This window comes from Cryptotermes secundus, unplaced genomic scaffold (genome assembly GCF_002891405.2).
Source record: "Cryptotermes secundus unplaced genomic scaffold, Csec_1.0 scaffold816, whole genome shotgun sequence".
Taxonomy (NCBI): domain Eukaryota; kingdom Metazoa; phylum Arthropoda; class Insecta; order Blattodea; family Kalotermitidae; genus Cryptotermes; species Cryptotermes secundus.
In genome coordinates, this window is record NW_019724601.1 from 159,864 (window position 1) to 182,989 (window position 23,126).

Genomic DNA, 23,126 nt, shown 5'->3' on the forward strand with positions numbered 1-23,126 from the left:
ATATATTGAGTTACTGAATTATGAAACCTTACAGGAAAAGTTTTCTTAGTGATTCATTAAAAACAATTACATGAAGAAGTGTGGTGGCGTGGAGGCATCATGGTTTGATTTCTAGGAGGAGCAAGAGATTTTCTCCTCTCTCCAGAGTCCAGCCTGGCTCTGGGACTCAGCCAACTACTAATTCAAAGGGTACCAGGTACTGGGACATGAGGCTGATCACTTATGAGTTCTGACAATAAACTTCGCGAACTGCCACCGTGAGCTTGATGTGGCAGCAGTGGGCAGAAACCTCAGTATGGTTTGATGATGTTGGCATATCAGCATTTCACAGCTGTGTTGTTGTTGATCTATGGCAGTCTCTTTCTGACTGGCATCTATTGTTGTCTGAGTGTGTTTTGGTGTGCCGTAGTGAGACTGTCGGAGCCAACATTAAATTTATTGTTAAACTTGTCAATAGTGGAAGAGAAATCAGAGAGATGTTAGTGCAAGTTATGGGTATAATGCTATGAAGAAAACAGCAGTTTACAAGTGGGTGACACATTCTTCTGAGGAAAGAGAAAGTGTCAGTGAAGAAGAGAAATCAGGAAGGGTCAGCAACGAGCAGAACTGAAGAAAACACTGCAAAACTTTGTCAAAGTGTGCATGAAAATTGTTGGCTGGCTGGCAGGAGCATAGCAGAGGAAACAAACACTGACAGAGAAACAGTTATGAAAATCTTAACTGAAGATCTTGAACATGAGGATGGTGTGTGCAAAAATGGTCCCAAAGGAGCTACCCAAAGAACACTGATATGTTGGGATTTTTGACTTTATCCATCGTCCTGGTTTTTAAGATAACAAATAAAAACACGACGTTTCGGAAACTGGATCTGTTTCCGTCCTCAGGTGAAGGAAAACACCTATTCAGTTGGGTCCCTTAGAAAGAGCTAGCCTCAATCACTGGTCCAGTGATTGAGCCTATCTCTTTGTTTGTTTATTTGTTATCTTAAAAACCAGGATGATGGATAAAGTCCAAAANTCGGCTGGCTGGCAGGAGCATAGCAGAGGAAACAGTTATGAAAATCTTAACTGAAGATCTTGAACATGAGGAAGGTGTGTGCACAAATGGTCCCAAAGGAGCTACCCAAAGAACACTGTCTGTAAGGGAGTTCTTAGCTAGTAAACAAATAACAGTGCTGGAACACCCTCCCTATTTGCCGGATCTAGCCCCCAATGATTTTGTTCTGTTCCCAAAGATAATGGATGTATTGAAAGGAAGGCATTTTGATGACACTGATGACATCAGGAGAAATACGACGGCAGCTCTGAAGGCCATTCCACAAAACCAGTTCCCAAATTGTTTAAGGGTGGACTAAGAGCTGGCATTGGTGCATAGCTTCCCAAGGGGAGTACTTTGAAGGCAAAGACAGTGATATTCAGCAGTGAGGTATGTGGGACTTCCACCGTGATGAGTTTGCGAACTTGACTGTCAGACCACGTACTTCCATCTGATGTTAAGTTAAGAATGTGTGGAGCTATGCCTTCACTCCTCCATATGCCTTCATTATGTGCTGCACAGGGACAATTTCAACTTCACCTTATCACGAGATCATGAAGCAAAAGAAAAATTTCTGTGAAAAAATATCAGCATGAAAACGGCTACACATGAACAAACTTGTTTAAAAATGGCGGTCCAGACAACAAGCAAGAAGTGACATTAGGAAGAAGAGTTGTCATTTTGCTTAATTAAGCACCACATCATGAAGACACATGGGGGAGTGGAGGTATAGTTCCATGCATACTTAGCCTTGGCACCAGACAGAGGCAAGTGGCGGCTTCTTATACTGGTGACACCAGTCTTGGGTAATTTCCACGAGTACTGTTGCATAGGAACCTGGCTGGCCCCACAGCTGGTATGGATGCTTTGGAGAAGAGAAAAATCTCCTGCTTCTACCAGAGATTGAACCCTGATTTATGACTGCACACATGGCTACCTCCCTGCCATCTGTTAATGACATGTCAAAATAAAATACCAGGGACAAGTCAAAAGCATTATGGGCAGTATATGTTATAATCAAGTTTGGACTGACTGACTGACTGACTAAACAGAAATGAGTCCATCTGAAGCTGACAGTTGCTCAGGTCTCAAGATATTCTCAACATTTCATGGAACCCGAAGGTCCATCACCATGTTCGCAACAGCCTGATACTGGTCCCTATCCTAACCCAGATGATTTCAGTCCATACCACCCCATCCTATTTCTCTAAAGTCCATTTTAATATTATCCTCCCACCTATTTTTTTTATTGCTAGTGGGGTGGGACTAAGTCCCTTATACTGCGGCCACTTCTGGCCTATTGTACCAGCCCCAGATGAGAGGTAAGGGTGATTGTGGAGCAATCGGTGGAATGAAGATTGGCAGGGGAAACTGAAGTACTCGGAGAAAACCTGCCCCAGCGCCACTTTGTCCACCACAAATCGCACTTGACCAGACCCGGGTTCGTACCTGGGCCGCTGAGGTGGGAAGCCAGCGACTAACTGCTTGAGCTATGGTGCAGCCTCTCATCCCTCCTATGTAGCAAAGTATGGAAAGCTATTGTCTATAATGCAGTTCCTGTAAATTACTTCTGACAGCCCCTTATACTGCAGGGTTCACAACTGTCTGTCATATTACTGCGTGCCTAAACATCTCTAAGGGTGTGCAACCATCACATAATGACACAGACAGCCATACCATCATTAGAAAGTCACTATATTCCATTTTCAACATACTGTAAGTATCAAAATCACCACACTGAGATCTCACTGAAAAAATCTTCTGTAAAGTTGCTGACTCAAAGTATGATGTGCCCTCAGAGATATTTCTGACAGACTTCAGTAATCTTCACTTTCAACAAGAGGTTATCCCAGCCCTAGTGCTACAGCAAACAAACACTGCACTTCAAGCGTGGTGATTCAGGAAACAGTAGGTTCAACACAAGAGCTCCTCTTTACTCCTGGGGAACCAGAGCTGAGGAATTTCATTACTAACTCATACCAACTGCCACACTGACTGACTCAGGGGCTTTAGAACTTTAGTCCAAACTACATCATGTGCAAATCTTATGATGGAGTGTCAGATGTCTTCGTACTTGTCTGTCATATCTGGAGGAGTAGGCAAGTTTCGAAGATGTGTGGCTAACAAGAACACGTTCAAGTTACAGGGTGAACCAGCATCTTTTTCGAGGAATATTATCACATAAATTATGAAATCTCATATCATATTACAAACATTACGCCAGGAGATTTTTGTGTCAAAGGTGTTTATATAGTATGCAGTCTTCAGCTGTGAGCGCACAAGTGCCATGGGATACATTCAGGCTGTTGCATGGAAGTTAAGTCTGTGAAGACGACTGTTATCAAGTAAGTTGGCTCGGGTAGTAAAGCTCCTAAATTATATTCAGAGGGGCTTGGTTAGGTCAATGATATTCCTGTTTGGGACATGAATAATCCCAGCTGAGTTTCTTGTGTTTTCCCTCAGTATCTCCAGGAAAATTCCATGACAATACTTTAAATTACACTGTGACCACTTCCTTCCACATTCTTTGCAATTCATTATTCGCTGTCATCCAGTCATCCAACAATATACGTATATTAGTCCAAGTTAAATAAATTACAAATAAACACGAGATTCCTGTCTTCTGGGATGTCAAACAGCAGTACATTCCAGTAACATTCATAGACATGGCAATGGAAACCTAAAAACTAGCAAAATTGGTCTCTTTCCTTGTGCTGTCTTGTTTATTTATTTATTCATTTATTTATTGCACTTTAGTTAATGATGTCAATAGCTCAGGCGATATAACATAAACTGAAAGGAATTATAGAAACTAACAAATTGTAAATTTTGTGGGGAAAAAAAGTTATGGTAAAGCTATCCCTGTAAAAAGCCATGGAGGCACATAGGGTTGTGAGACATTGAGGCTCCCAACATTGTTCTAGATAATCGGTTCACAGATGGCGGTGACGTCAGCCTCACACGCTGGCCGCTCTTTACCCCCAGAAAGATTCCTGGTACTCATTTCTGTTAGAGGCTGAGTTGACCCCAGGGCCATAGTGCAGACTGGAAGGATTAGGTCAACTAAAAAATCTAGTGATGGGCTAATTTTTAGTGTTGTTCTGGTATTTCACTTCAGGGACCGAAAAAAACCATAAAAAGCCCCAGTCAGAATAGTTAGTCACCTGGATGAGATTCAAAATCAGGACCCCCTGAATATGTAGCATGCATGATACCTTATCTGGGGTGTCCTCTTGTTATAAGAGAGGCTTTGCATGAGGCTACTGCACCATTTGAAAGGTCCAAGTGTATGTAAAATACTGATTCACATCTCTTGAATTAATTCTAAGGTGGAACAGGTCAAGATCAGATGGGTGGTACATATATGTACCATACATGCACACATGGGAGGGATGAGAACTGTATACACAGTTCAAGTGCAAGAACCTGATGGAAAGGGACCACTCGGTAGATCTAAGTATAGACAGATGAAAAATATTAAAGTAGAGCTTCAGTAAATAGTGTGTGATAGTGTGGAACAGATTCATCTAGCTTGTAATAGGGGCCAGTGAAGGGCTGTTGTGAACATGGTAATGAGTTTTTGGTTTCAGTATGATGCAAGGAATTTGTTCAATAGCTGAACAACTATCACCTTCTAAAGGAGGCCTGTTCTGACTCACCTTTGACGTAAAGCATTGTGGATTGTGAGTACTCTGTTCCGACAACGTTCTCAGCAACGCATTCGTATTTACCTTGGTCCTCTTCTTCACTGCTCGATATCTGCAGGGCTCCTACGAACACAGGACAACATCCTAAGTAACAACGCTAACAAGACACGCAAGGATGCCCAAAGGAATCTTACAAATCTATGTTATATATAAGTTAATTCCTTCAGTGTCATGCCATTTTATGTTGGACTCTGAAGTTTTCAGTCACGTAAAACATTATTTACAAAAATGAAAATAAATGTGTACATATTCACCAATCACCATTGTAAAACAACAACAGCAATACATTTTGCTTACCTAATCATGAATATATATATTTATATTCCATCTAACCCTTCCATACTGCATGGATCTTAAAAAAATATGAAGGTGCAGAATGATTCATCTGGTTCAATATGGGCGCCAGTGACAGGCTCTTGTGAACAAACGAATGGACCTTCATGTACCAAATAATGCCTGACTAGCTGAGCAACCATTAGCTTCTAAGGAATACTCTGTTCTGTGAAGTTAAAAAGATGGAATGAATGGCTGTGGGCCACTTTGGGTTACTGTCCTGTCATTTTCATGGAGGGACTAAGGAAAATCATCGAAACCTCAGTCTGCATACCGAGGCTTGAACCATGGATCTCCTAGATATGACGGAGCATTACCCGCTTTATTTCATCGCTGTCTAAGTGGATTAACACAAACACATGAACTTGAAAAACAAAATCTTAGACCCAGAATTACAAAATTCGGCAGAAAAATCAAGCCAACTGACAGATGAGATATACTTAAATACAAAATGAATAGCTCAACATTTTTGGAAAAAGAGAGGCTGACATGAAGACAGTGTGGTATGTGTTCTTCCCCTTGTTTACATTTTTCACTGTAGAATTCACCAGATGATGGGACTCCCCCATAACCTCTCAGCAGCAGAATGGGAAAAAAGATAATGGTCCCATGAGAAGTGTCCGCAGAATGGAACCCAGAAGAGAACCTCTCTCAGAGAAAAACAGGGAATGCTGTAATGTATGGTTCGGTAAACTGATGTGTACGGTGAAGCATACATAAAGGAAATGGTGATGCACACATGAGCTCTGGTAGAAGCAGAGAAAGCCTGGCATCTAACCCCCCACCCCAGGGATTTTTGAAAATGAGAAAAGATGGAAATACACTAAGACATTAATAACAACAATTAAAAGAGTTTCTTTCAATTATTCTTCTCTGCTGAAAACTCTAGAGCAATCAGTACAGCTTAAACATAAGTCTGTAATCAAATTCTATGGCTGTCATCCTGGTAACACCCAAAAATGCACATGTGACGTTCCAGTCTTAGTCAAGTAGCAGAGTGAAGGTTTGGGACATATGTGCGTTATTAAAACCACTGCTTCAGTACTCGACCAAAGTCGAACAAGCATCCATTACCATATAATGCAATATTCAACTTCAGTGTACATCAAGATATAATAATTTCCTTCACTACGTCATTTGATTTTAATCTGCAGGAAATAAAAATGCAGTTTATTGTGTTTCTTCTTGCACTTTCACCTTAAAATTGCATTAATTTAGGAAAACGTGTAGAAAATAATATGCAGAGAAAGGGTCAAAGAAACACATATTTTTAGACATTTTCTTTTGAGTAAAGAAACCCACTGTGTAGGATTTGAGATTCTCACAGTGGTGGTTATGAAGAATTTTATCTTCTCGGATATAATGTCATGCTTTTTGTGAAAGTCAACCAACGTTTTGGCGCAATAAGTTACCTCCATCTTCAGGGATGTAGAGTAAGTAGAGTTAGAAACCAATATGAAGCTGGAGGCAAGCCTAGCAATCACTACTGTTCTTCCAAAATGCCAGCTGACTTTCACTGGACTACATGGTATTATATGCTAGCTATTCTGACAGCTGGCATCCCTCCATTTTCATGCATCAGTTTGGCACCTACTACAAGTATACTGTACAAACTAGATGCAACTAAATTCTATATTTAGTCTGAAGAAAACAAAAGCAATGGATCACATGTATACAAAGAAACAAATACACATCCATGGGGAAAAGAACTGTGATAATGCAGCTGGAGCAGTGAAATCCTGTTCTAATTGTGTGTGTGGAACATCATACTGTAACAAACTGATGTATTAAAAATAAGTCTATTACCTTCACCATTAAAAATATAGCTAACACTAGAGTCTGTGCACTGCATACACAGTGAGGGCACCCTGTAGCCCTTTTAAGGGAAGGAAACTATGTGATGAATCCAAAAATTATCATGAATAATTCCAATAACGAAGCTTCTGATAAGAACACACAAGCATTCACAATAACTGTACATATTTAGTTAAGGAATTCATGACTGTGTTTGTAAGGAAGCAAAAGCATACAAGTCCATTTACAATCAGCATGAAGCAAGTAATACCTAATTGGTTTGTAATGGTGCAACAGATGTATGATTTAATAAAGCAGAGTGGATCATTAAGGTGAAGTGCATGTAGCTGTAGCATGAAACCACCAGCACAAGACAACCAAATATGCACATAGCAGTGATTCAAAGACTCTGAGAGGTCAGTGCAAGATCATTACAAGACTATGGTCATGTTCAATACTGAAGATTTAGAGTGTGGTCATCTGCAGCATGGAAATGTATAGTTGTGATGTTACTGATGTTCATGAGCAACGTGCTGCCGCAATCTTTAGGGCAGAGACCTTGAAGACGGAAGCAACATGTTCCTCTGAAACGTTGGTAAGCACCTATAAGGTTACAGGGGGTCATGAGTCAGACCATAATGTAATCCTTCAGTGCCACAAAAGCCTCAAATCTTATATGACTGAAGATGGCATATTGAAAACTGTGATCTCATAGATCATAAATTAGTTTTGCTGGTGGGAAAATTAGACTGAATCGTAAGATTGGTCAACCTGATTATGACTGTCCCCTTTCAGTTACCAACATTTGCAAGAAAGTCTCCATTTTCTGGACAGACAATCAAGATGTTCAGTAGAATATGTATTAGATTATTTCACGTTACTCCAGCATTTGAATTCCCTTTTGTCTCTTTGTGGGACCCAGGTTGGTGCAGTCAGTATAACAACTGGCTATGGGTTGGACGGCTGAGGGGACAGAGTTCGAGTCCCGGTAATGGCGAATTTTTTTGTCTTCTTCATGTTGTCCACACTGATTCTGGGGCCCATCCAGCCTCCTACCCAATGGGTACCGGGGGTAAAGTGGCAACAGTGTGAAGCTGACCACCCACCTCCAACTAGGGCCAAGGTCTACTCTGCATGGATATATACCTCCTTCATGGTGTAGTGCTTAATTAGTTATGTACAGGAACAACTTTACCTTTACGTTTTTGTATCCTTGTGAAGATTTCTTGTGCAACTTATAGTCACCCGTGAATGAACAGCTACTATCCTGTCACGTAACTTTTGTACAAAATTAAATCACCTAATGCTTTACATGACCATAATCTAAAGATCTTGAGAAAGTAAGCCTGCAACCATAGATGCTGTTTATATATATATATTACATTCTTAGAATTATTGTAAGTATCACATTTCCATCCATCTCTTTCATTACCTGGACCTTATGAACTGTCATCATAAAGACTTAATTTTAAGACACAACTGAAACAACAAGAAGGTAAAAGCTATCCCTGTAATAGCCACAAAGGCCCATATGTTTGTGAGACATTGAGGCTCCCATATTTTCTAGACAATCAGCTCACAGATGGCGGTAAGGTTGTCATCCTTACGCACCGGCCGCACTTTAACCCCAGGAAGATTACTGGTAGTCTTTTCTGTTAGAGGCTGAGTCGACCCCAGGGCCATAGTGCAGCTGGAAGGATTAGGTCATTTGAGGAATTCAATGGCCTCATTGGGGATTGAACTTGCGACCTTTCAGCTTGTAGCATAGTGCTTCCACCAACTACGCTACCGCATGCCATTGAATTGACACAGTGCAAGTTAATAAATAAAAATTTAAGACTTGTTTAAGTTCTTGCCAACTTCTTAACCTATGTTTGTAACACAGTATTGCCAACGACAGTCCACAACAAGCTGCATGTGTAGTTTGGATGGGGAAATAAATTCCCACAACATTTTGCCACAGCACTGACATGAGTGTATAATAATCAATGTATTTCAATAAAAGAAACAGCAAAAATGCTGTCACCTTCAGCCTGCATATTGGGGCCGCACAACCACAAGAAACGTTCATAACACCTGGTTGCAGGCTTGGTGTTAGTTGCAAACAGCCATTACAAGTAACGTACCTGGCATGCCGGTACCTGTGTCTAGTATACTGTATCGTGAATTTTTGCTGGGGTCCACTGGCAGCATGTCTCGAACCCATGAGATGCGAGGTGGAGGGGTACCCACAGCGGAGCAGAGCAAAACTGCATTGTGGCCGATCTCTACTACCTTGGTACTCGGTGCTTGCGTGATCTGCGGGAACCCGGCAGGTAGTTTGTCAGCTGAAACACACAGAGATACACAATCATGAAATCAGTAACCTCATACAAACAGGCTTACAGGGTACTTCTTCAGGACTTGATAGTTCATGTTGATTCTGTTCATTAGGTACCTGCACTCTGTGACAGTGGCTAATGTTGCCACAAGGTCAAAAGGTCAAAATGCTTGTGTAAGTTTTGGTCTACAGAACTTCCCTCAATGAGTCTGCCGGATAAAGAACCTATGTAAACATGAACATTCACCCACCCAACAAACTTCACAACTCTGAGAATGAAGGCAGCATATACATCTGAAATGTTGGCAACACTGTCCACTTTGATACTGTGTAAAGACCTGACTAAATAAAATATATTTTTGCAGGGAATGAAGGATCATTAAAAATCAATGTGCAATATTATTAATAGCAAAATGGTAAATGTACTATTATAAATATTATAGAAAGCGAAGTTTTTCATGCACTTAATTACACAGGGTGTCCCAGGAGGAAAGGTCGATATTCTGGTAGAGCATAGTATCTATCATTCTAAGCAAAAAAAAAAAAAAGTATATGTACACTTCCAATGTTGTTGATAAGTAAGATATATTGCGTACTGTTTCTAATACCGGTATTTATTGTTCAAGTGACAAAGTTGGTACAGATTACCTACTACAATACATTTAAAAAATTCCATTGTCAACATCAATGCACTTTGAAACTTGTGTGAGGGCATGGCGTGTTGCTCGTCTGTACAGTGAAATACCTCTCTCTAGATAGGACACACGTATATACACAATTTTTTGCTTAGAATGACCGATACTATGACCTCTCAGAATATTGACCTTTCCTCCTGGGGCACCCTGCATAACAAGCAATACGCCGGGAAGGCATATTGGGGAGGGGGTGGAGGTATACATCCACATTGGCAACAGATGGTGAGTGGTCATCTTAACGGCCCCAGTACCCAGGGATAGAAGGCTGGTTACGTGACAAAGCTGGTTTGGATGCTAGAGAGAAGTTAAATATCGCTTGCTGCTGCCAGGAATTGAATCCTGGTGGCTCAGTCCATAGCCCAGTCACTATACTGACTGAGATACTCTGACTCAGAATGCATTATACCTCTTCTTAAATTGTGAAGAAATTAAACTAAGATTATTCTTTTACAACGCAGCTGTAATTTAAGAAAAGTAAAGTCAGATTTAAGTAAAAATCTATCAAAATGACAGATTAATAAATCTGTACAGAATTGTTTCGGCTAAGAGATATGCAATGGCCCCGAGACTGGTACCTACAAATCCAAATGTTGGTAGTTTCAACTATAAAATTTAATTCTGTGATAGCACTACTGTAATGGAATTAACGCACACACAGCTCTCGACATATCGTCTGTACTCTAACTTCTGTATGGAGTGAACTCTTGACACCTCGCTCTCAAAACATCCAAGGGCACGTGACATTTTTTTTATTCTTCTTATTTGCTGAGAACTTTCATTAGTCTGAAAGGCTTCTTCAATTATTATATTTGTGCTTGATATCATAACCGTTTCCTACAACTGAAAAATTTCCCAGATTACATTGTGCTCTTAAAGTTATTGTGTAGTTCCCCTGCAAATGTTTCTGTGATAAAATGGTTCCCTTGTTCAGATATAAAATGGCTACACTAAATCTAACAGCCTTTTTTTTTATACCACGGCAAAAGTGGAAACTCTGACATCTCTGGAGGACCCTAAGTGTCATACCTGCCTGCTTGTGTGCCTCCCTCACACTTCTGAAGTTAAAACCAGTTACCAAGTTCCCATGGTCTGCCTTTTCCTTAGTACAGAAAATTCCCAGTTATGCGGCACATATGGGGGCTGTGCCAGTGAGAATACCGTGCAGACTCGTATACAAGCCTACACAGGCATTGATAATGATGAATATCGAGCACTGATAGGTGAATATTTCGTATATATTGTAATTAGACCAAAAACATGACTAATCTCTACTGCGATGGCAAATACGTGAGGGAGCATGACGTGTAGCGCTACTAGTGGACGGTAAGGAGAACTACCGCGTGGTGTGCAAACATACGCTCATCCCAACTTTTATACCGTTTCTTTCCAAAAATGGTATATTGTTTTTGAAATTTTTGTCAGTTACGTGCAAATTCTTGATGCCTGGATATAGGGTAACGGGAAGTTTACTCAGGATTACTGAGTTTTTGGACTTTGCCCATTGTCTAATATTCCATTGTACATGTTGAAAATTGTCGGGTGTTAACTTCCCCATCAGAATGTTTTTTTTTTTTTGGTTGGAGCAGAGATTCGTTTGGTGATTTCAAGATGTAGCATGGAGTATTTTCTTGAAATCTTTCATCTTTTATGACGAAAACTGCTAAATGAAGTTTTGTTTCCTGCATATATGTAATTTTAGGGAGTTAGGAAAGGGATACACCTATAAGGCGAAGTGGAGGGAAGTGAACTGTGGTGAGGATGTGTAGGGTACGTAAGTGTAGCGAGGTGGAATGAAGGGAAGTTCCTGATGAAATGTGAGTGCATCAGTTCATGGCATTACGTATTTCATTAGTGCTAGTATTTAGTGTACAGCATTCTTATTTTAATTAATATTAATTTATATATTTGTAGTTGTAATTAAATTTGCAGTGTGTCCATTATGTGTAGTTTGTCCTTTATTGTTTGTGCAGTTCTGTGTGCTGTGTTTTGTTTGATGTGTGTCTTACTGTAGTACCACCGGTACAGGATAAACCCCATTTGCAGTTAGAATAATAATAATTCAATTCAATTCAATTCATGTTTATTTACGTGCAATAACTTAACAGCCCAGTGGCCAATTACAAAGTTAGCACGAATATATAAGGTACAGAAAATAATTAAAACAAAATACAAATATGACAAATAAATCTGTGAACATAAATCTAAAGAAGACTGAACTATATACATACATATAATACATATACATATATAATATACATACATAATAATAATAATAATAATAATAAAAGAAACAGGCACTGCAAAACGGATAACATATTTTAACTTATTTAAACAACTATAGAACACCGTTAAAGAATGCAAAATGAAGTTCTCATCATGACAATGTTCCTTAGTTCTGTGACACTACTAGTACGTCATTAGTAGTAGGGGTTCCTGGCCCGAGATGTTGAGACACACTTATCGGCTTGAATCACTGTTTTGCATTGTTTCTGGAATATACGTGGAGGTTACAGTGCTGCCTCCTACTGGTAGAAGGTAATATTATTACAGTCTGCCAACTCCCGCGGGTAATTTATTCCAGCCCTGCTTTTCATGGCGAAGCTACCTACTGGGCGCGAGCAGTGAGAAGAGAGGGAGGCTGGGACGCTAAAACAAAGTAATTATGTTACCAATCTATATTCAGCATATAGCACGACCAACCTATCAAGATTCCATTATCGACTGAACCCGTAAGTTTTATGATGTGCATTTTGCGTTAATTCTTGGACAACAAATTTGCAACAGTAATTATAATGGGTACCCGGTCACAGAGACAGTCTGGTCAAACAAGTTACGTACGGTCTCTCGAACACAGAGATAATGAGTTCGAAGTCCGTGTGACACATAGGCATACATTCAATTTTCTGGTCCGCGAGATACAGTAATGCATACCCGCAGAGAATTCTGCAGGAAGTTTTATCTTTACGTTATATAAACGCCCGTACTATTAATGTCAACTGATTTCCAGTCTTATATGCTATCGAATGATAAGTTGAGGACAACGTTTAACGCCATCTCCCACGAACAAAACACAAAAACAGTCGATCTGAAACCATCCCCTTTATATACACTTGGTCGTCGACTTACGACCGGCCGCACTTACGACCAAAAAAAAAATGATTAAAATGTAAAAGTTTTAAAAAATAAATTATAAAGATGATAAAAAGACTAGAAAGGTTAAAAAATACTGTTAATAAATATATGGCCGACATACAACCAGATCGACTTACGACCTGTCAGTCAGAATGGAAGTCGGTCGTAAGTCGACGACCAAGTGTAGTATAATACATTTTAGATATTAACGTCAAAATATTACCAGTACTCACAGAATAGACACAATACACCAAAGCAAATACTGTTTGCTTGTTCATGACCTATTACGTACCTTCCGTTCATGTAACGTGACAACTCTCGACAAATAGTTGCTATGGTAACTCGAAATTGTGTACTGTACGGATTTCACTTAAATGTTACATTACTCTTTTATATAATTCTTCGTTCATACACTCCACACCTTCTTCGTAATAATGCCTAATTCGAGTTGCCATGGCCTTCTCTAACTGCACAGAGAAACGTTAAGGAAATCGCTCAGAGATCGCACGATATCGAACAATACAAAAAGAGGAACGAGATTAATCGATTCTGGTTTAAATGATACATAAATTGATGATAAAAATTGAATTCTAGTTCGTACTTACAATGTGAAATAATACCTGATTAAATTCAACAGATTTCTAGACTATCTTCAAGCCCCAAATCGAAACTCCTGAGGGCATATTAGAAGCGTTCAACAGGAGATTCCCAAAGGCTCTCTTAGCTGAAGTACCATCACATGAAGGCGTATGGAGGATGAAACAAAACAACGCATATAGAATTAATCAAGAATCTGAAATACATACCGAACTGTAATTGAAACTGCTACATAAGAAAGGGACATAATAAATGTTTTACCTATCGTCATGCTGGTAATTTAAGATCACGGTCTTATGACCATGCGTAGTTTTGTAGACAGTAAATACCCGCGCACCAAAATATACATCACAAGAAAGTGAATGTGTCATTCTATAATCTCTGAAAGATTACGTACTTTTGAAATTTTATGCACAACCAGAGGTAACCAAGTTTTATGAATGTCCGTCAGTACTACGCTGTATACCTAATTCTCCGTATTAAAACAAATTATTCAAGAGATCTACAAATTTGAGAACTGTAAGAAGAGGTACGCATGGGGCCACGCTGTTGTGACGCTAGTCCGAGAAAAAGAATCGCAACAGAAACGGAGAGCGGTGAGTTCGACTGCGGGCGACCTTGAGAACGCAGCAACTCGTACGTCTGGCCATGCGCGTTTATCTCCGTGAGTTGCATTCCTCACGCCGTTTCACGTCCGCGTATGGAGATACAAAAAAAAAAGTGTAGTATTTGCATTAACGACCTTACGAAGTTCTCCTGGAGTCACTGAAGCGTCGATTGTAGGCTTTATGAAGAGCAAGCGGGGAGCTGAGAACATAATTCATGATAAAACAAATGCCAATATGAGATAAACAAATCGCATAGGTATCCTTATTAACAGGATAGAGCAAAACGAAGACCATATCTTTAAAACAGGGAACTTTTCATCCAGTGACACCACGAAATACTGGATGTAGCTGTGTCACATTCTTTTTATGGTACATCCTCACAATATATCCTTTTTCTTTTTTCAGACAAAGCACCAAAACAAGATGGCACAGGGCCATTGCCACCAACATATACCCACATAACATAAAAATTTACTCTAAAGAATAAAAAAATTCGAAATATCACAATTCAACCTCCCCCCACCACCAAAAAAAATACGTGCGACCATTAGCACCAACAATGCACATTCGTATAACACCCACGTCTCCATAAAGCACAAAGGGTTCGAAAACATCATATATACACGCACATCCATTCCACCACAAAAACCGCCTTCATACTTTTTTTCAATGGCTCTTCCAGCACATTCAGGGCCCTGGTCTCTTCTCCAGTTTCGTAATCTTTTTCACACAGTCGGTAGGACTCCTTGGACGAGTGATCAGCCCGTCGCAAGGCAGCTACGTAAACACAGGACCACACAAACAGAGAATAAACGCATATACACACCGAATATCATGCCCCGAGTGGGATTCGAACCCACGATCCTAGCGTCAAAGCGAGCAAAGACAGTTCATGCCTTAGACCGCGCAGCTCCCTAATTTTAGACAAGTGTTTCAATATATCTAAATGCTGTAATTCTATGCAAAAACTTGTGTATGACAAGACTGTTAGCAACGGATCCACTGTGACACGTAGTCTAGTAATGAACGTGGTCACATTTTGTTGTTTATAAACGCCTGGTGATGGTCGTAAATGACCGAAACGTGTAGTAAATATCAACTGATTTTATTGACAATTTGAGTCTATCAGTTATTTATTAAATATATAAAATTGTCATCGGCGGACATATTTACACAGCAAAAATGAGAAACGCAGTAATTCGGAATCTTCGCCGAATATTAGAATCGTCAAATCAAGGAGAATGAGATGCACTGGTCATGTAGCATTCAGGAAAGACGAGAAATGACAGGAAAACAAAGGAACGAGATAAGTTGGAAGACCTAGGTATAGATGGAAAGATAATATAAGAATAGATCGTAAAGAAACAGGATGGGATTATGTGGAATGGGGTTAATCTTGTTTAGAATTCAGGCCACTAACAGGCTTTTGTGAACATGGTGATGAACCTACGAGTTCCGTAAAATGCTGGGAATTTCTTGAGGCGACAATTACGAAGAGTAATACCTTTTCGTATGTATTTCACCGACGTTTCGGACGAAGGTACTGCCTTCATATTCAGGTTCGAAGAGTAAACTAAGCAAGCACGTTCTTCCGAAACGTCGGTGACCATTTTTACCGGACTACGTGGTGTCACTTCCAGAGACAGTAGTACTTTCAACCGTCAGTAGGACTGCTCCATGGAGTTAGTTATAATAGGACGCTCTTGATGTCGGGACAGAACGCCCACGTGCGACTGTACACTGCTGTGTATCTTCGGTACCATCAATCAATGAGTCATCCCCACCGTATCCAACGAGCTTTTAGGAAATGAAGGGGGTGGGAAAGGGGTGGGAACGCCACTTTGATGTAACATTTTATTAGGGTGCCAGTTCGTCATCCGCTCAACAAACACTTTAAGGGAAGTGGGGTGAAGGGGAGACGCATCTCCACGAACCTATTCGACCCTTATTTCAAACTCCCTTCAAAGAATTAATTTACCACTAATTGCTATTACATTTTTTGTCGGTACTTTGTGGGTGTTTTCCCGTAGCTGAAGCCTCCGTGATTTTTTATTCTTTTTTCGCTTTCTATTCTCTCGTGTAACTGCTTAATGTTATGAGGAGGGGAGAGTGAATAAAGAGAACGCATTCCTGTTCACAAAATGGCGAAACTGCTGGTAACATAGCAAAACAAAATGGAGTACACACTTGGGATAGTCACTTAAAATTCGCCACGGTCGTACCCAACAAATTCAGGCTTCGAAGACCATACACAAACTCCGTGGTTTCAGTCCGCAAGCGAACTATACCGACCGAGCGATCGCCGCTTGTCGGCGAAGTTAGTGCCAAATTTTGTGGATAGAGGGTGTCACGTGGTCAGCACTACGGATGTCGACAGCCGTTAATCCTGGTATTCTAGACCGGAGCCGCAATTTCCTTGAAATAGCTCCTCAGTTATCCTCACGAGGCTGAGTGGAGCCCGTTCCAGACCCACTACTCAGAAAATCTGGCAGCGCTGGGAATCGAACCCGGGACCTCTGGATCTGTAGCCAGGAACTCTGACCACTAGACAACTTTAGCTTTCATCAGTAACAAGATTATATAGCGTCGGATGTAGGATGGTTGAAGTGGAAAGTATGTATTTGGAATGAAGCGGCGGAAATCGAGGTACTATCCCAACATACTTCAGGAGGCCTGAGGAAAAACATAAAGAATGTATCGGCTGACACTCTAGCCGGGCGCCATCCGAATACACGTCTAAGCCGTACCGCTGAATCAACCTGCTCGGTAGATTAAGGGCATACTCCCCAAGTTACATTCATTTCAGATCACAGGGCAAGTTGCCGACGTTTCGGGGGAACATTCTGCTTCCAACTTCAGGGTATAAGTGTAGGGTGGGTAATATCTGTGTATGAAAGTCCATGTTTCAAAAGTTAGGGTTTGGTACCGCGTCCGGGGTCAATAGGGGTAATGCAGACGGAGAAGTCGTTGAAATGAAAGAAACGGCCTTTATAAAGGCCACGCAATGCACAGTATGTACATCTGAAACGTCGGCAAGACTGCCCACACGATGGTAAATCCCCAATAGCGGTTTTAAGTATTACATAAAGACAACGTGGTAGCCAGAACTTAGTATTATTAATATTTACTGAAATTTCCACCCACAAAGCGTGGACTACACCTTAATGAAGAGCCTCGGGTGTTTGTCACATCCGCCCGAGCCTTATACGTGTTCTGTAACACGATTTGTGTCGCCGCATGGTTATACCGTGTACGACACACGCGAACTTTGGCGCTGGAAGAAAAAGTTTGTGTCTGTGGGAATAAGAGTCACGGAGTTTGCGTGCAGAATAAATTAATTTACCAAACCTTGTAATAAAATAACTATGAATGTCTGTTTCAGAAACATGTAGACCCTTTTTAAGTGTAATGAAACTGATTTATAGAATGCCGTCACACACACACAAAAAAACTACTGTCTGACTGAAACATCTCTGATATTACGCCACACCTTGAGTAGCGAACCTGACGGAAAGAAAAGTCCCTGCGTGTTCAATGGGATCTCTGGTATGGGGATTTCAGTTTCTACCGCATTGTGAAAACAGTTTTCTAACGGTCACACAACGAAATATGTCACTATCTGGTGAAGACGCAAACTTAAAGATATTTTAGACACAGTGTATGTATTTTCAGACTAGGATAATATTAATATGGTTATGAGAGAGAGAGAGAGAGAGACAAGGAGCTGAAATGGTCCAGAATCGTTTGGCTCTGGGTTGAGACCAGTGGCGGGCTCTTGTGGACATAGTAATGAACCTTCGCGTTCCATAAAATGTTAAATTCTTGAATGGCTAAGCGACTGGCTGCTTCTCAAGGACTGGGCTCCATGGAAAGAGTCAGTTAGTCAGCTTGTTGACAAGTGTTATTTAATTCTAGATATTACTGTCAAAGACAAACACTGCGCCAGTAAAGGGGCTACACACCCTGAAAACGTCTGTGCTACAGCTGTGGCGGTCAGTAGCCGTATTCCCGCAACGGTCAAACATGCTGGATCCCAAGATCAGGTCATGTATGATTTTTGGTGGACAAAGTGGCACTAGGGCGGGATTTTTCTGTGTACTACGGTTTCCCCTGCCAATTCTCTCATTCCACCATCTTATCATCGACCGCCATATAGCCTCGATACTGACTGCGCCAGTTGTCCGCAACGGAAGCGAGTGTCACTACCTTTCCCACCTTTACTGTTTCCGCTTCTCTTTGTCCTTTACACATTTACAAATAACCTGACTTCTACAATCTTGTTTCTTTTTTCCCCTTGCAAAATGCGACAGAGATCGATAGAGTCCTACGAGGCACAGTCTCCTAGTCTTCAAGCCGGCCACCTTGACGTCACCACTGTAAAGCGAATATCTCTTGTTCTTTTCCCAGCAGATGTCACAGTAATGAGACAGGGGATATGACGTCACTTTGCCGGTGACGTAGGCTCTCCGGAGACAGGATTCATCCCTTAACTTTCACGTCCAGCAGCTACACTTGACGGTGGGTCAGTCTGATCACTGATCTTCTTTACGATGATACTGACGTTGTATTTTTCGCAGAGAAACATATCATTCGAAAACGACACAGAAACGTCACACGAAACGTGAAACATTTGAGAACTGTGAACTCCTAGTTCGAAGATTTTATGTTTTGACTTGAAGAGGTCGATTCATACCGAATTCCAGTTAAACATTTCAAAAGTTGTCACTGTTTTTGGTTTAAGACCCTTTCGGTATCCAGACAATACGGCGTCAAATACGGTGATTAATAAACGAATAATGAATTAAAAGGAAATTGGAAGGAAATGATCGTGACTTAATCGAGGCACTATCCCAGCATTCGGCTGGAGGTACTGATGAAAACCGCAAACCACCTCAGATAAGATTTGTCATGTCCAGGTCGGGACTTGAACTAAACACTCTCTGAGGTTTTCCGCTACGCTAACCAATTAGGTTTCAAAATTTATTACTACAGGGGATAGATTAACGTCAGGCCCATGAATTTATATAAAGTAACATGGGATAAAAGGCGGAAGTCGGTTTCATAATTCCTGGGATTAGCTCAGAAATGCGACTGCAGTATCAGGAACGTATATAAAGAGAGGAGGTAGCTATACAGACGTGCTGCCCTCCGTGCCAGTTCCTTTACAACTCTCTTTCTTTACGTATTTATACTTGTTTTATCGTAATTCAACTCGTTCCTTTCTATTCTTCCAGAAGCACTCACCTAAAATTGCTTGTCTCCTTACAGAAGCCTTCAAGACATGCGTAATTGAAAATGATATATCCGTGTGATCAAAGCAACGTTTTCCCGAAAATGGCTTCTTCCTTTTGTTTTTCCTCCATGGAATAAATGCAATAAAATCTAGGGGAAACATTTATTAACGAGAGTTCATTCTTAGCACACTTCTTACCGTACTGAGAGCAGTCCGGTTCATCAATTTCTCATAATACTGTATTTATGAGAACAATATTCATAACTATATCACTTCATGTAACACAGCTTTCGGACATTCTTTCATCTCTGACAATAAGTAAAAAATATAGGCAAAGTTGACTGTGCTTAAGGGCCATGAAATAATACAAATAGGGGGACTGGAGGTATAGCTTTACATATTCTTAACTTCGGAGGTAGATCGAGTGAGTCACCAGCTTCATGTGCCGGCCGCTTTGTACCCAGGGAAACAGGCCCTCATATTCACTGTAAAGGAGGCTGGGCGGGCTCCACGTCTGATCTGAACGCTTTGCAGAAGACACATCAGTACCTATCGGGGAATCGAACCTACATTCCTCCGTTGTTCAGAGCGTGATCTAGTCACTACACCTACTCAGAGTGAGAGTTACTTTACGACTGGCGACTTGCCGACAATCAGTGCGTCTTAGCACCAAGTACCTTGAGAACAACAATCAGGATCTTTATTTCCAACTGAACACTCGTGGTTATAGTCCCTATATAACATCCTCTCTGACGAGAACATGTGTTTTTGTCTTTTACAATTGTTGCTGGTCCTCGCCAGCGCAGTCATTCTCAGGTCCGAGTTTCGCGGGAAACATGATCACATTTTACTGTCTCAGATTCGAGACTCCCCCAACCTGTAGGGCCAGGTCCCCGTATTTATATTCCTTAAGAACAGAGTGGCCCGGTTATACCCCCAGGCACTGGGTTTCCTTTTCGTCGCCTCCTACGACTCGCAGGGCGGCGGTGGAGACATTGGACCCCGCCTCCACACGAGCTTATACCGACTCAGAAACAAAGAATAATTTTTGAAGGTAGAAAATGTTTAATATTTGACGTTTTTGTTATTAATTTGAATACATACATCTTGTACCCTGAAGATGGAGACAGCAGGTTCCTTCGAACCGTAGGCAAATCAGGCTATATGTCCTCGCGTCTCAGAAGATTTATTCTTGAACCTTATAAGAATGGCTGCAACACAAACAACCCCCCTTCCGGTTCAACTTTACTTCGGAGGAAACAGATCACAGAGTCCATATTTGCCGGAAGAGCGATGACGTCATAATCGCGTATACGAACTATTAATCACAAGATACCGGCAAGTCCTATTCTTGCGTCATACATATCCCTCCGCTGGCCACTGCATCCTTCTGTTTGCTTTACACGTTCTCCAGCCACCTTGATCGATAGTTCCATTCAGGCAACACAAACACGTCAAAATGGCCTCATGACGTGATCTTCATTATTGTGCGTTGCTATGGTTACTGTGACTTTAAACAACGTAAATCATAATGTGACAATGAAAACTCTGAATACAATGTGGCACAATACACAGTTACGTTAACTGGACCGTCAGCGCAACACGAAGATGGATACATTCAAGGCAGATGTCTCTGCTCGTCAGCATCAGACAAAACATAACCTAACTTACTTGAGCTTAGTTGTCCTAATACTGATCCATATCATGCAATTATCTGTAGCTGTGATTGTTAGCGCTTCATAACTTGTACTATTCTCCGAGTACAATTAGAATGATAAAGTCAAGGAGGATGAGATGGGCAGGGCATGCAGCACGAATGAGGGAGAAGAGGAATGCATATAGAATATTGGTTGGAAAGCCAGAAGGAAGGAGACCACTGGGAAGGCCAAGGCGTAGGTGGGTGGACAATATTAAAATGGATCTTAGAGAGATAGGCTGGGATGATATGGATTAGATTGATATGGCTCAGGATAGGGACCAGTGGAGGGCTCTCGTGAACACGCTAATGAACCTTCGGGTTCCATAAAATGCTGGGAAGTTCTTGAGTAGCTGCACAACTGGCGGCTTCTCATGAAGGGCTCAGCTCCATGAGTGAGTGAGTGAGTGAGTGTGTGATTATTAGCGAATATACCTTAAAGAATGCAAACAATATATAAGTGAATAAAGCGAAGTAAGTTGTTGTTAAAGGTTAAAAAGTTAATAAGCACAACTATAAAATTTCCATAATATGGATCCATATAAGTTCAACTAAGTTAAAGTTTGTTTTATGGAATGTGCCTGACGATGGCCTATGTAAAGGTCGAAACACGTGGCATATACCTGCTTACAATATGCGAGTAGAGACATCACAACATCTATTTTGTGTCCACCTTGAAGATGACCTTCTCTATGTTGTGTTGACGGGCCAGTTCGCGTAACTACTGAATACACAGCAGGATACAATCCAGAAAGCTTGTACAATACAGAGCCATTAAATCTGCAACTTAAAGTAGTCACACATGAATAAATATCGTAGTGTCTGTAGGATTTGACGTTCTCACAGCTGTGGTTATGGACAGTACTATCTTCTGGGATGTAAAGCCGCGTAGTCCGTCGAAAGTCAACCGACGTTGCGGAGGAAAATAACGTCTCCACTTCAGCGTTGAAGAATAATCCAATAAGATGTGCTTGCCATTTGCTTTCACGCTGCTCGGCTTATTCTTGGAACCTGAAGATGGAGGTGATGTTCCTCCGAAACGTCTGATATATCCCAGATGATAGTGCTCTTCATTACAGTGTTTGTTCGGGGCTTAAATACTTTCACTAACTACGGCTGACTCACTAGTGAGGCAGCCTCCTCTGGATTAACTTTGTGGAAGGGATTTGGAAGGAGGATGTCGTGGCTTTTTGAGGCACTATCACGGGAATTTCCTGGAGGGACTTAACGACAAAGAACCTCAGGTAGGACAGCTGGTGTCCTGACATAGATTCGAACGACGCACCTTAACAACAGAAGAACCTCAGGTAGGACAGCCGGAGTCCTGACACTGATTCGAACGAAACATCTTTTTTTCTACTGCTAGTGGGGTGGGACTAAGTCCCTTGTACTGCGGCCACTTCTGGCCTATTGTACCAGCCCCAAATGATAGGTGAGGGTGATTGCGGAGCAATTGGTGGAATGAAGATTGGCAGGGGAAACCGAAGTATTCGGAGAGAACCTGCCCCAGTGCCACTTTGTCCACCACAAATCCCACTTGACCAGACCCGGGATCGAGCCCGGGCCGCCGCGGTGGGAAGCCAGCGACTAACCGCTTGAGTTATGGCGCGGCCCTACGAAACACCTTAAGAACACAAGAACCTCAGGTAGAACAGCCGAATTCTGACATGGATTCGAACGAAACGCCTCAAGAAGAGAAGAACCTCAGGTAGGACAGCCGGAGTCGTGACATGGATTCGAACGAAACACCTTAAGAACACAGAGTCTTAGAACGTTAACGATAAGCCAACATGCTCACTAACCCATCTCTCTGATAACTTCTACCCCTGCAGAAAATATACCGCACCGTCTCATAGTTAAATTGAGTTTAAAACAATTTATTAAAAAGTCCATCCCTTCTAAGAACCAGATTGCGTCACATCTCGTGTAGGCAACCTGTGTAAGGCTGCTTCAATTTCCCAACGGCGTATGAATAC

The 23,126-nt window shown here is 41.3% G+C and overlaps 1 protein-coding gene across 4 annotated transcripts in view; it reads right to left on the bottom strand.

The window, feature by feature from the left end:
• The window catches only part of LOC111862442 (tyrosine-protein phosphatase Lar), an 805,060-nt gene that overhangs the window by 60,696 nt on the left and 721,238 nt on the right, over nt 1-23,126 (bottom strand). For all 4 annotated transcript variants that reach the window (XM_023847834.2, XM_023847833.2, XM_033750665.1 and 1 more), the window contains 2 exons: nt 8,996-9,196; nt 4,695-4,805 (listed from right to left, as the gene is read on the bottom strand). In XM_023847834.2, the coding sequence (XP_023703602.1) occupies nt 4,695-4,805; nt 8,996-9,196 (312 nt within the window). The remainder of the gene's footprint in view (nt 1-4,694; nt 4,806-8,995; nt 9,197-23,126) is intronic.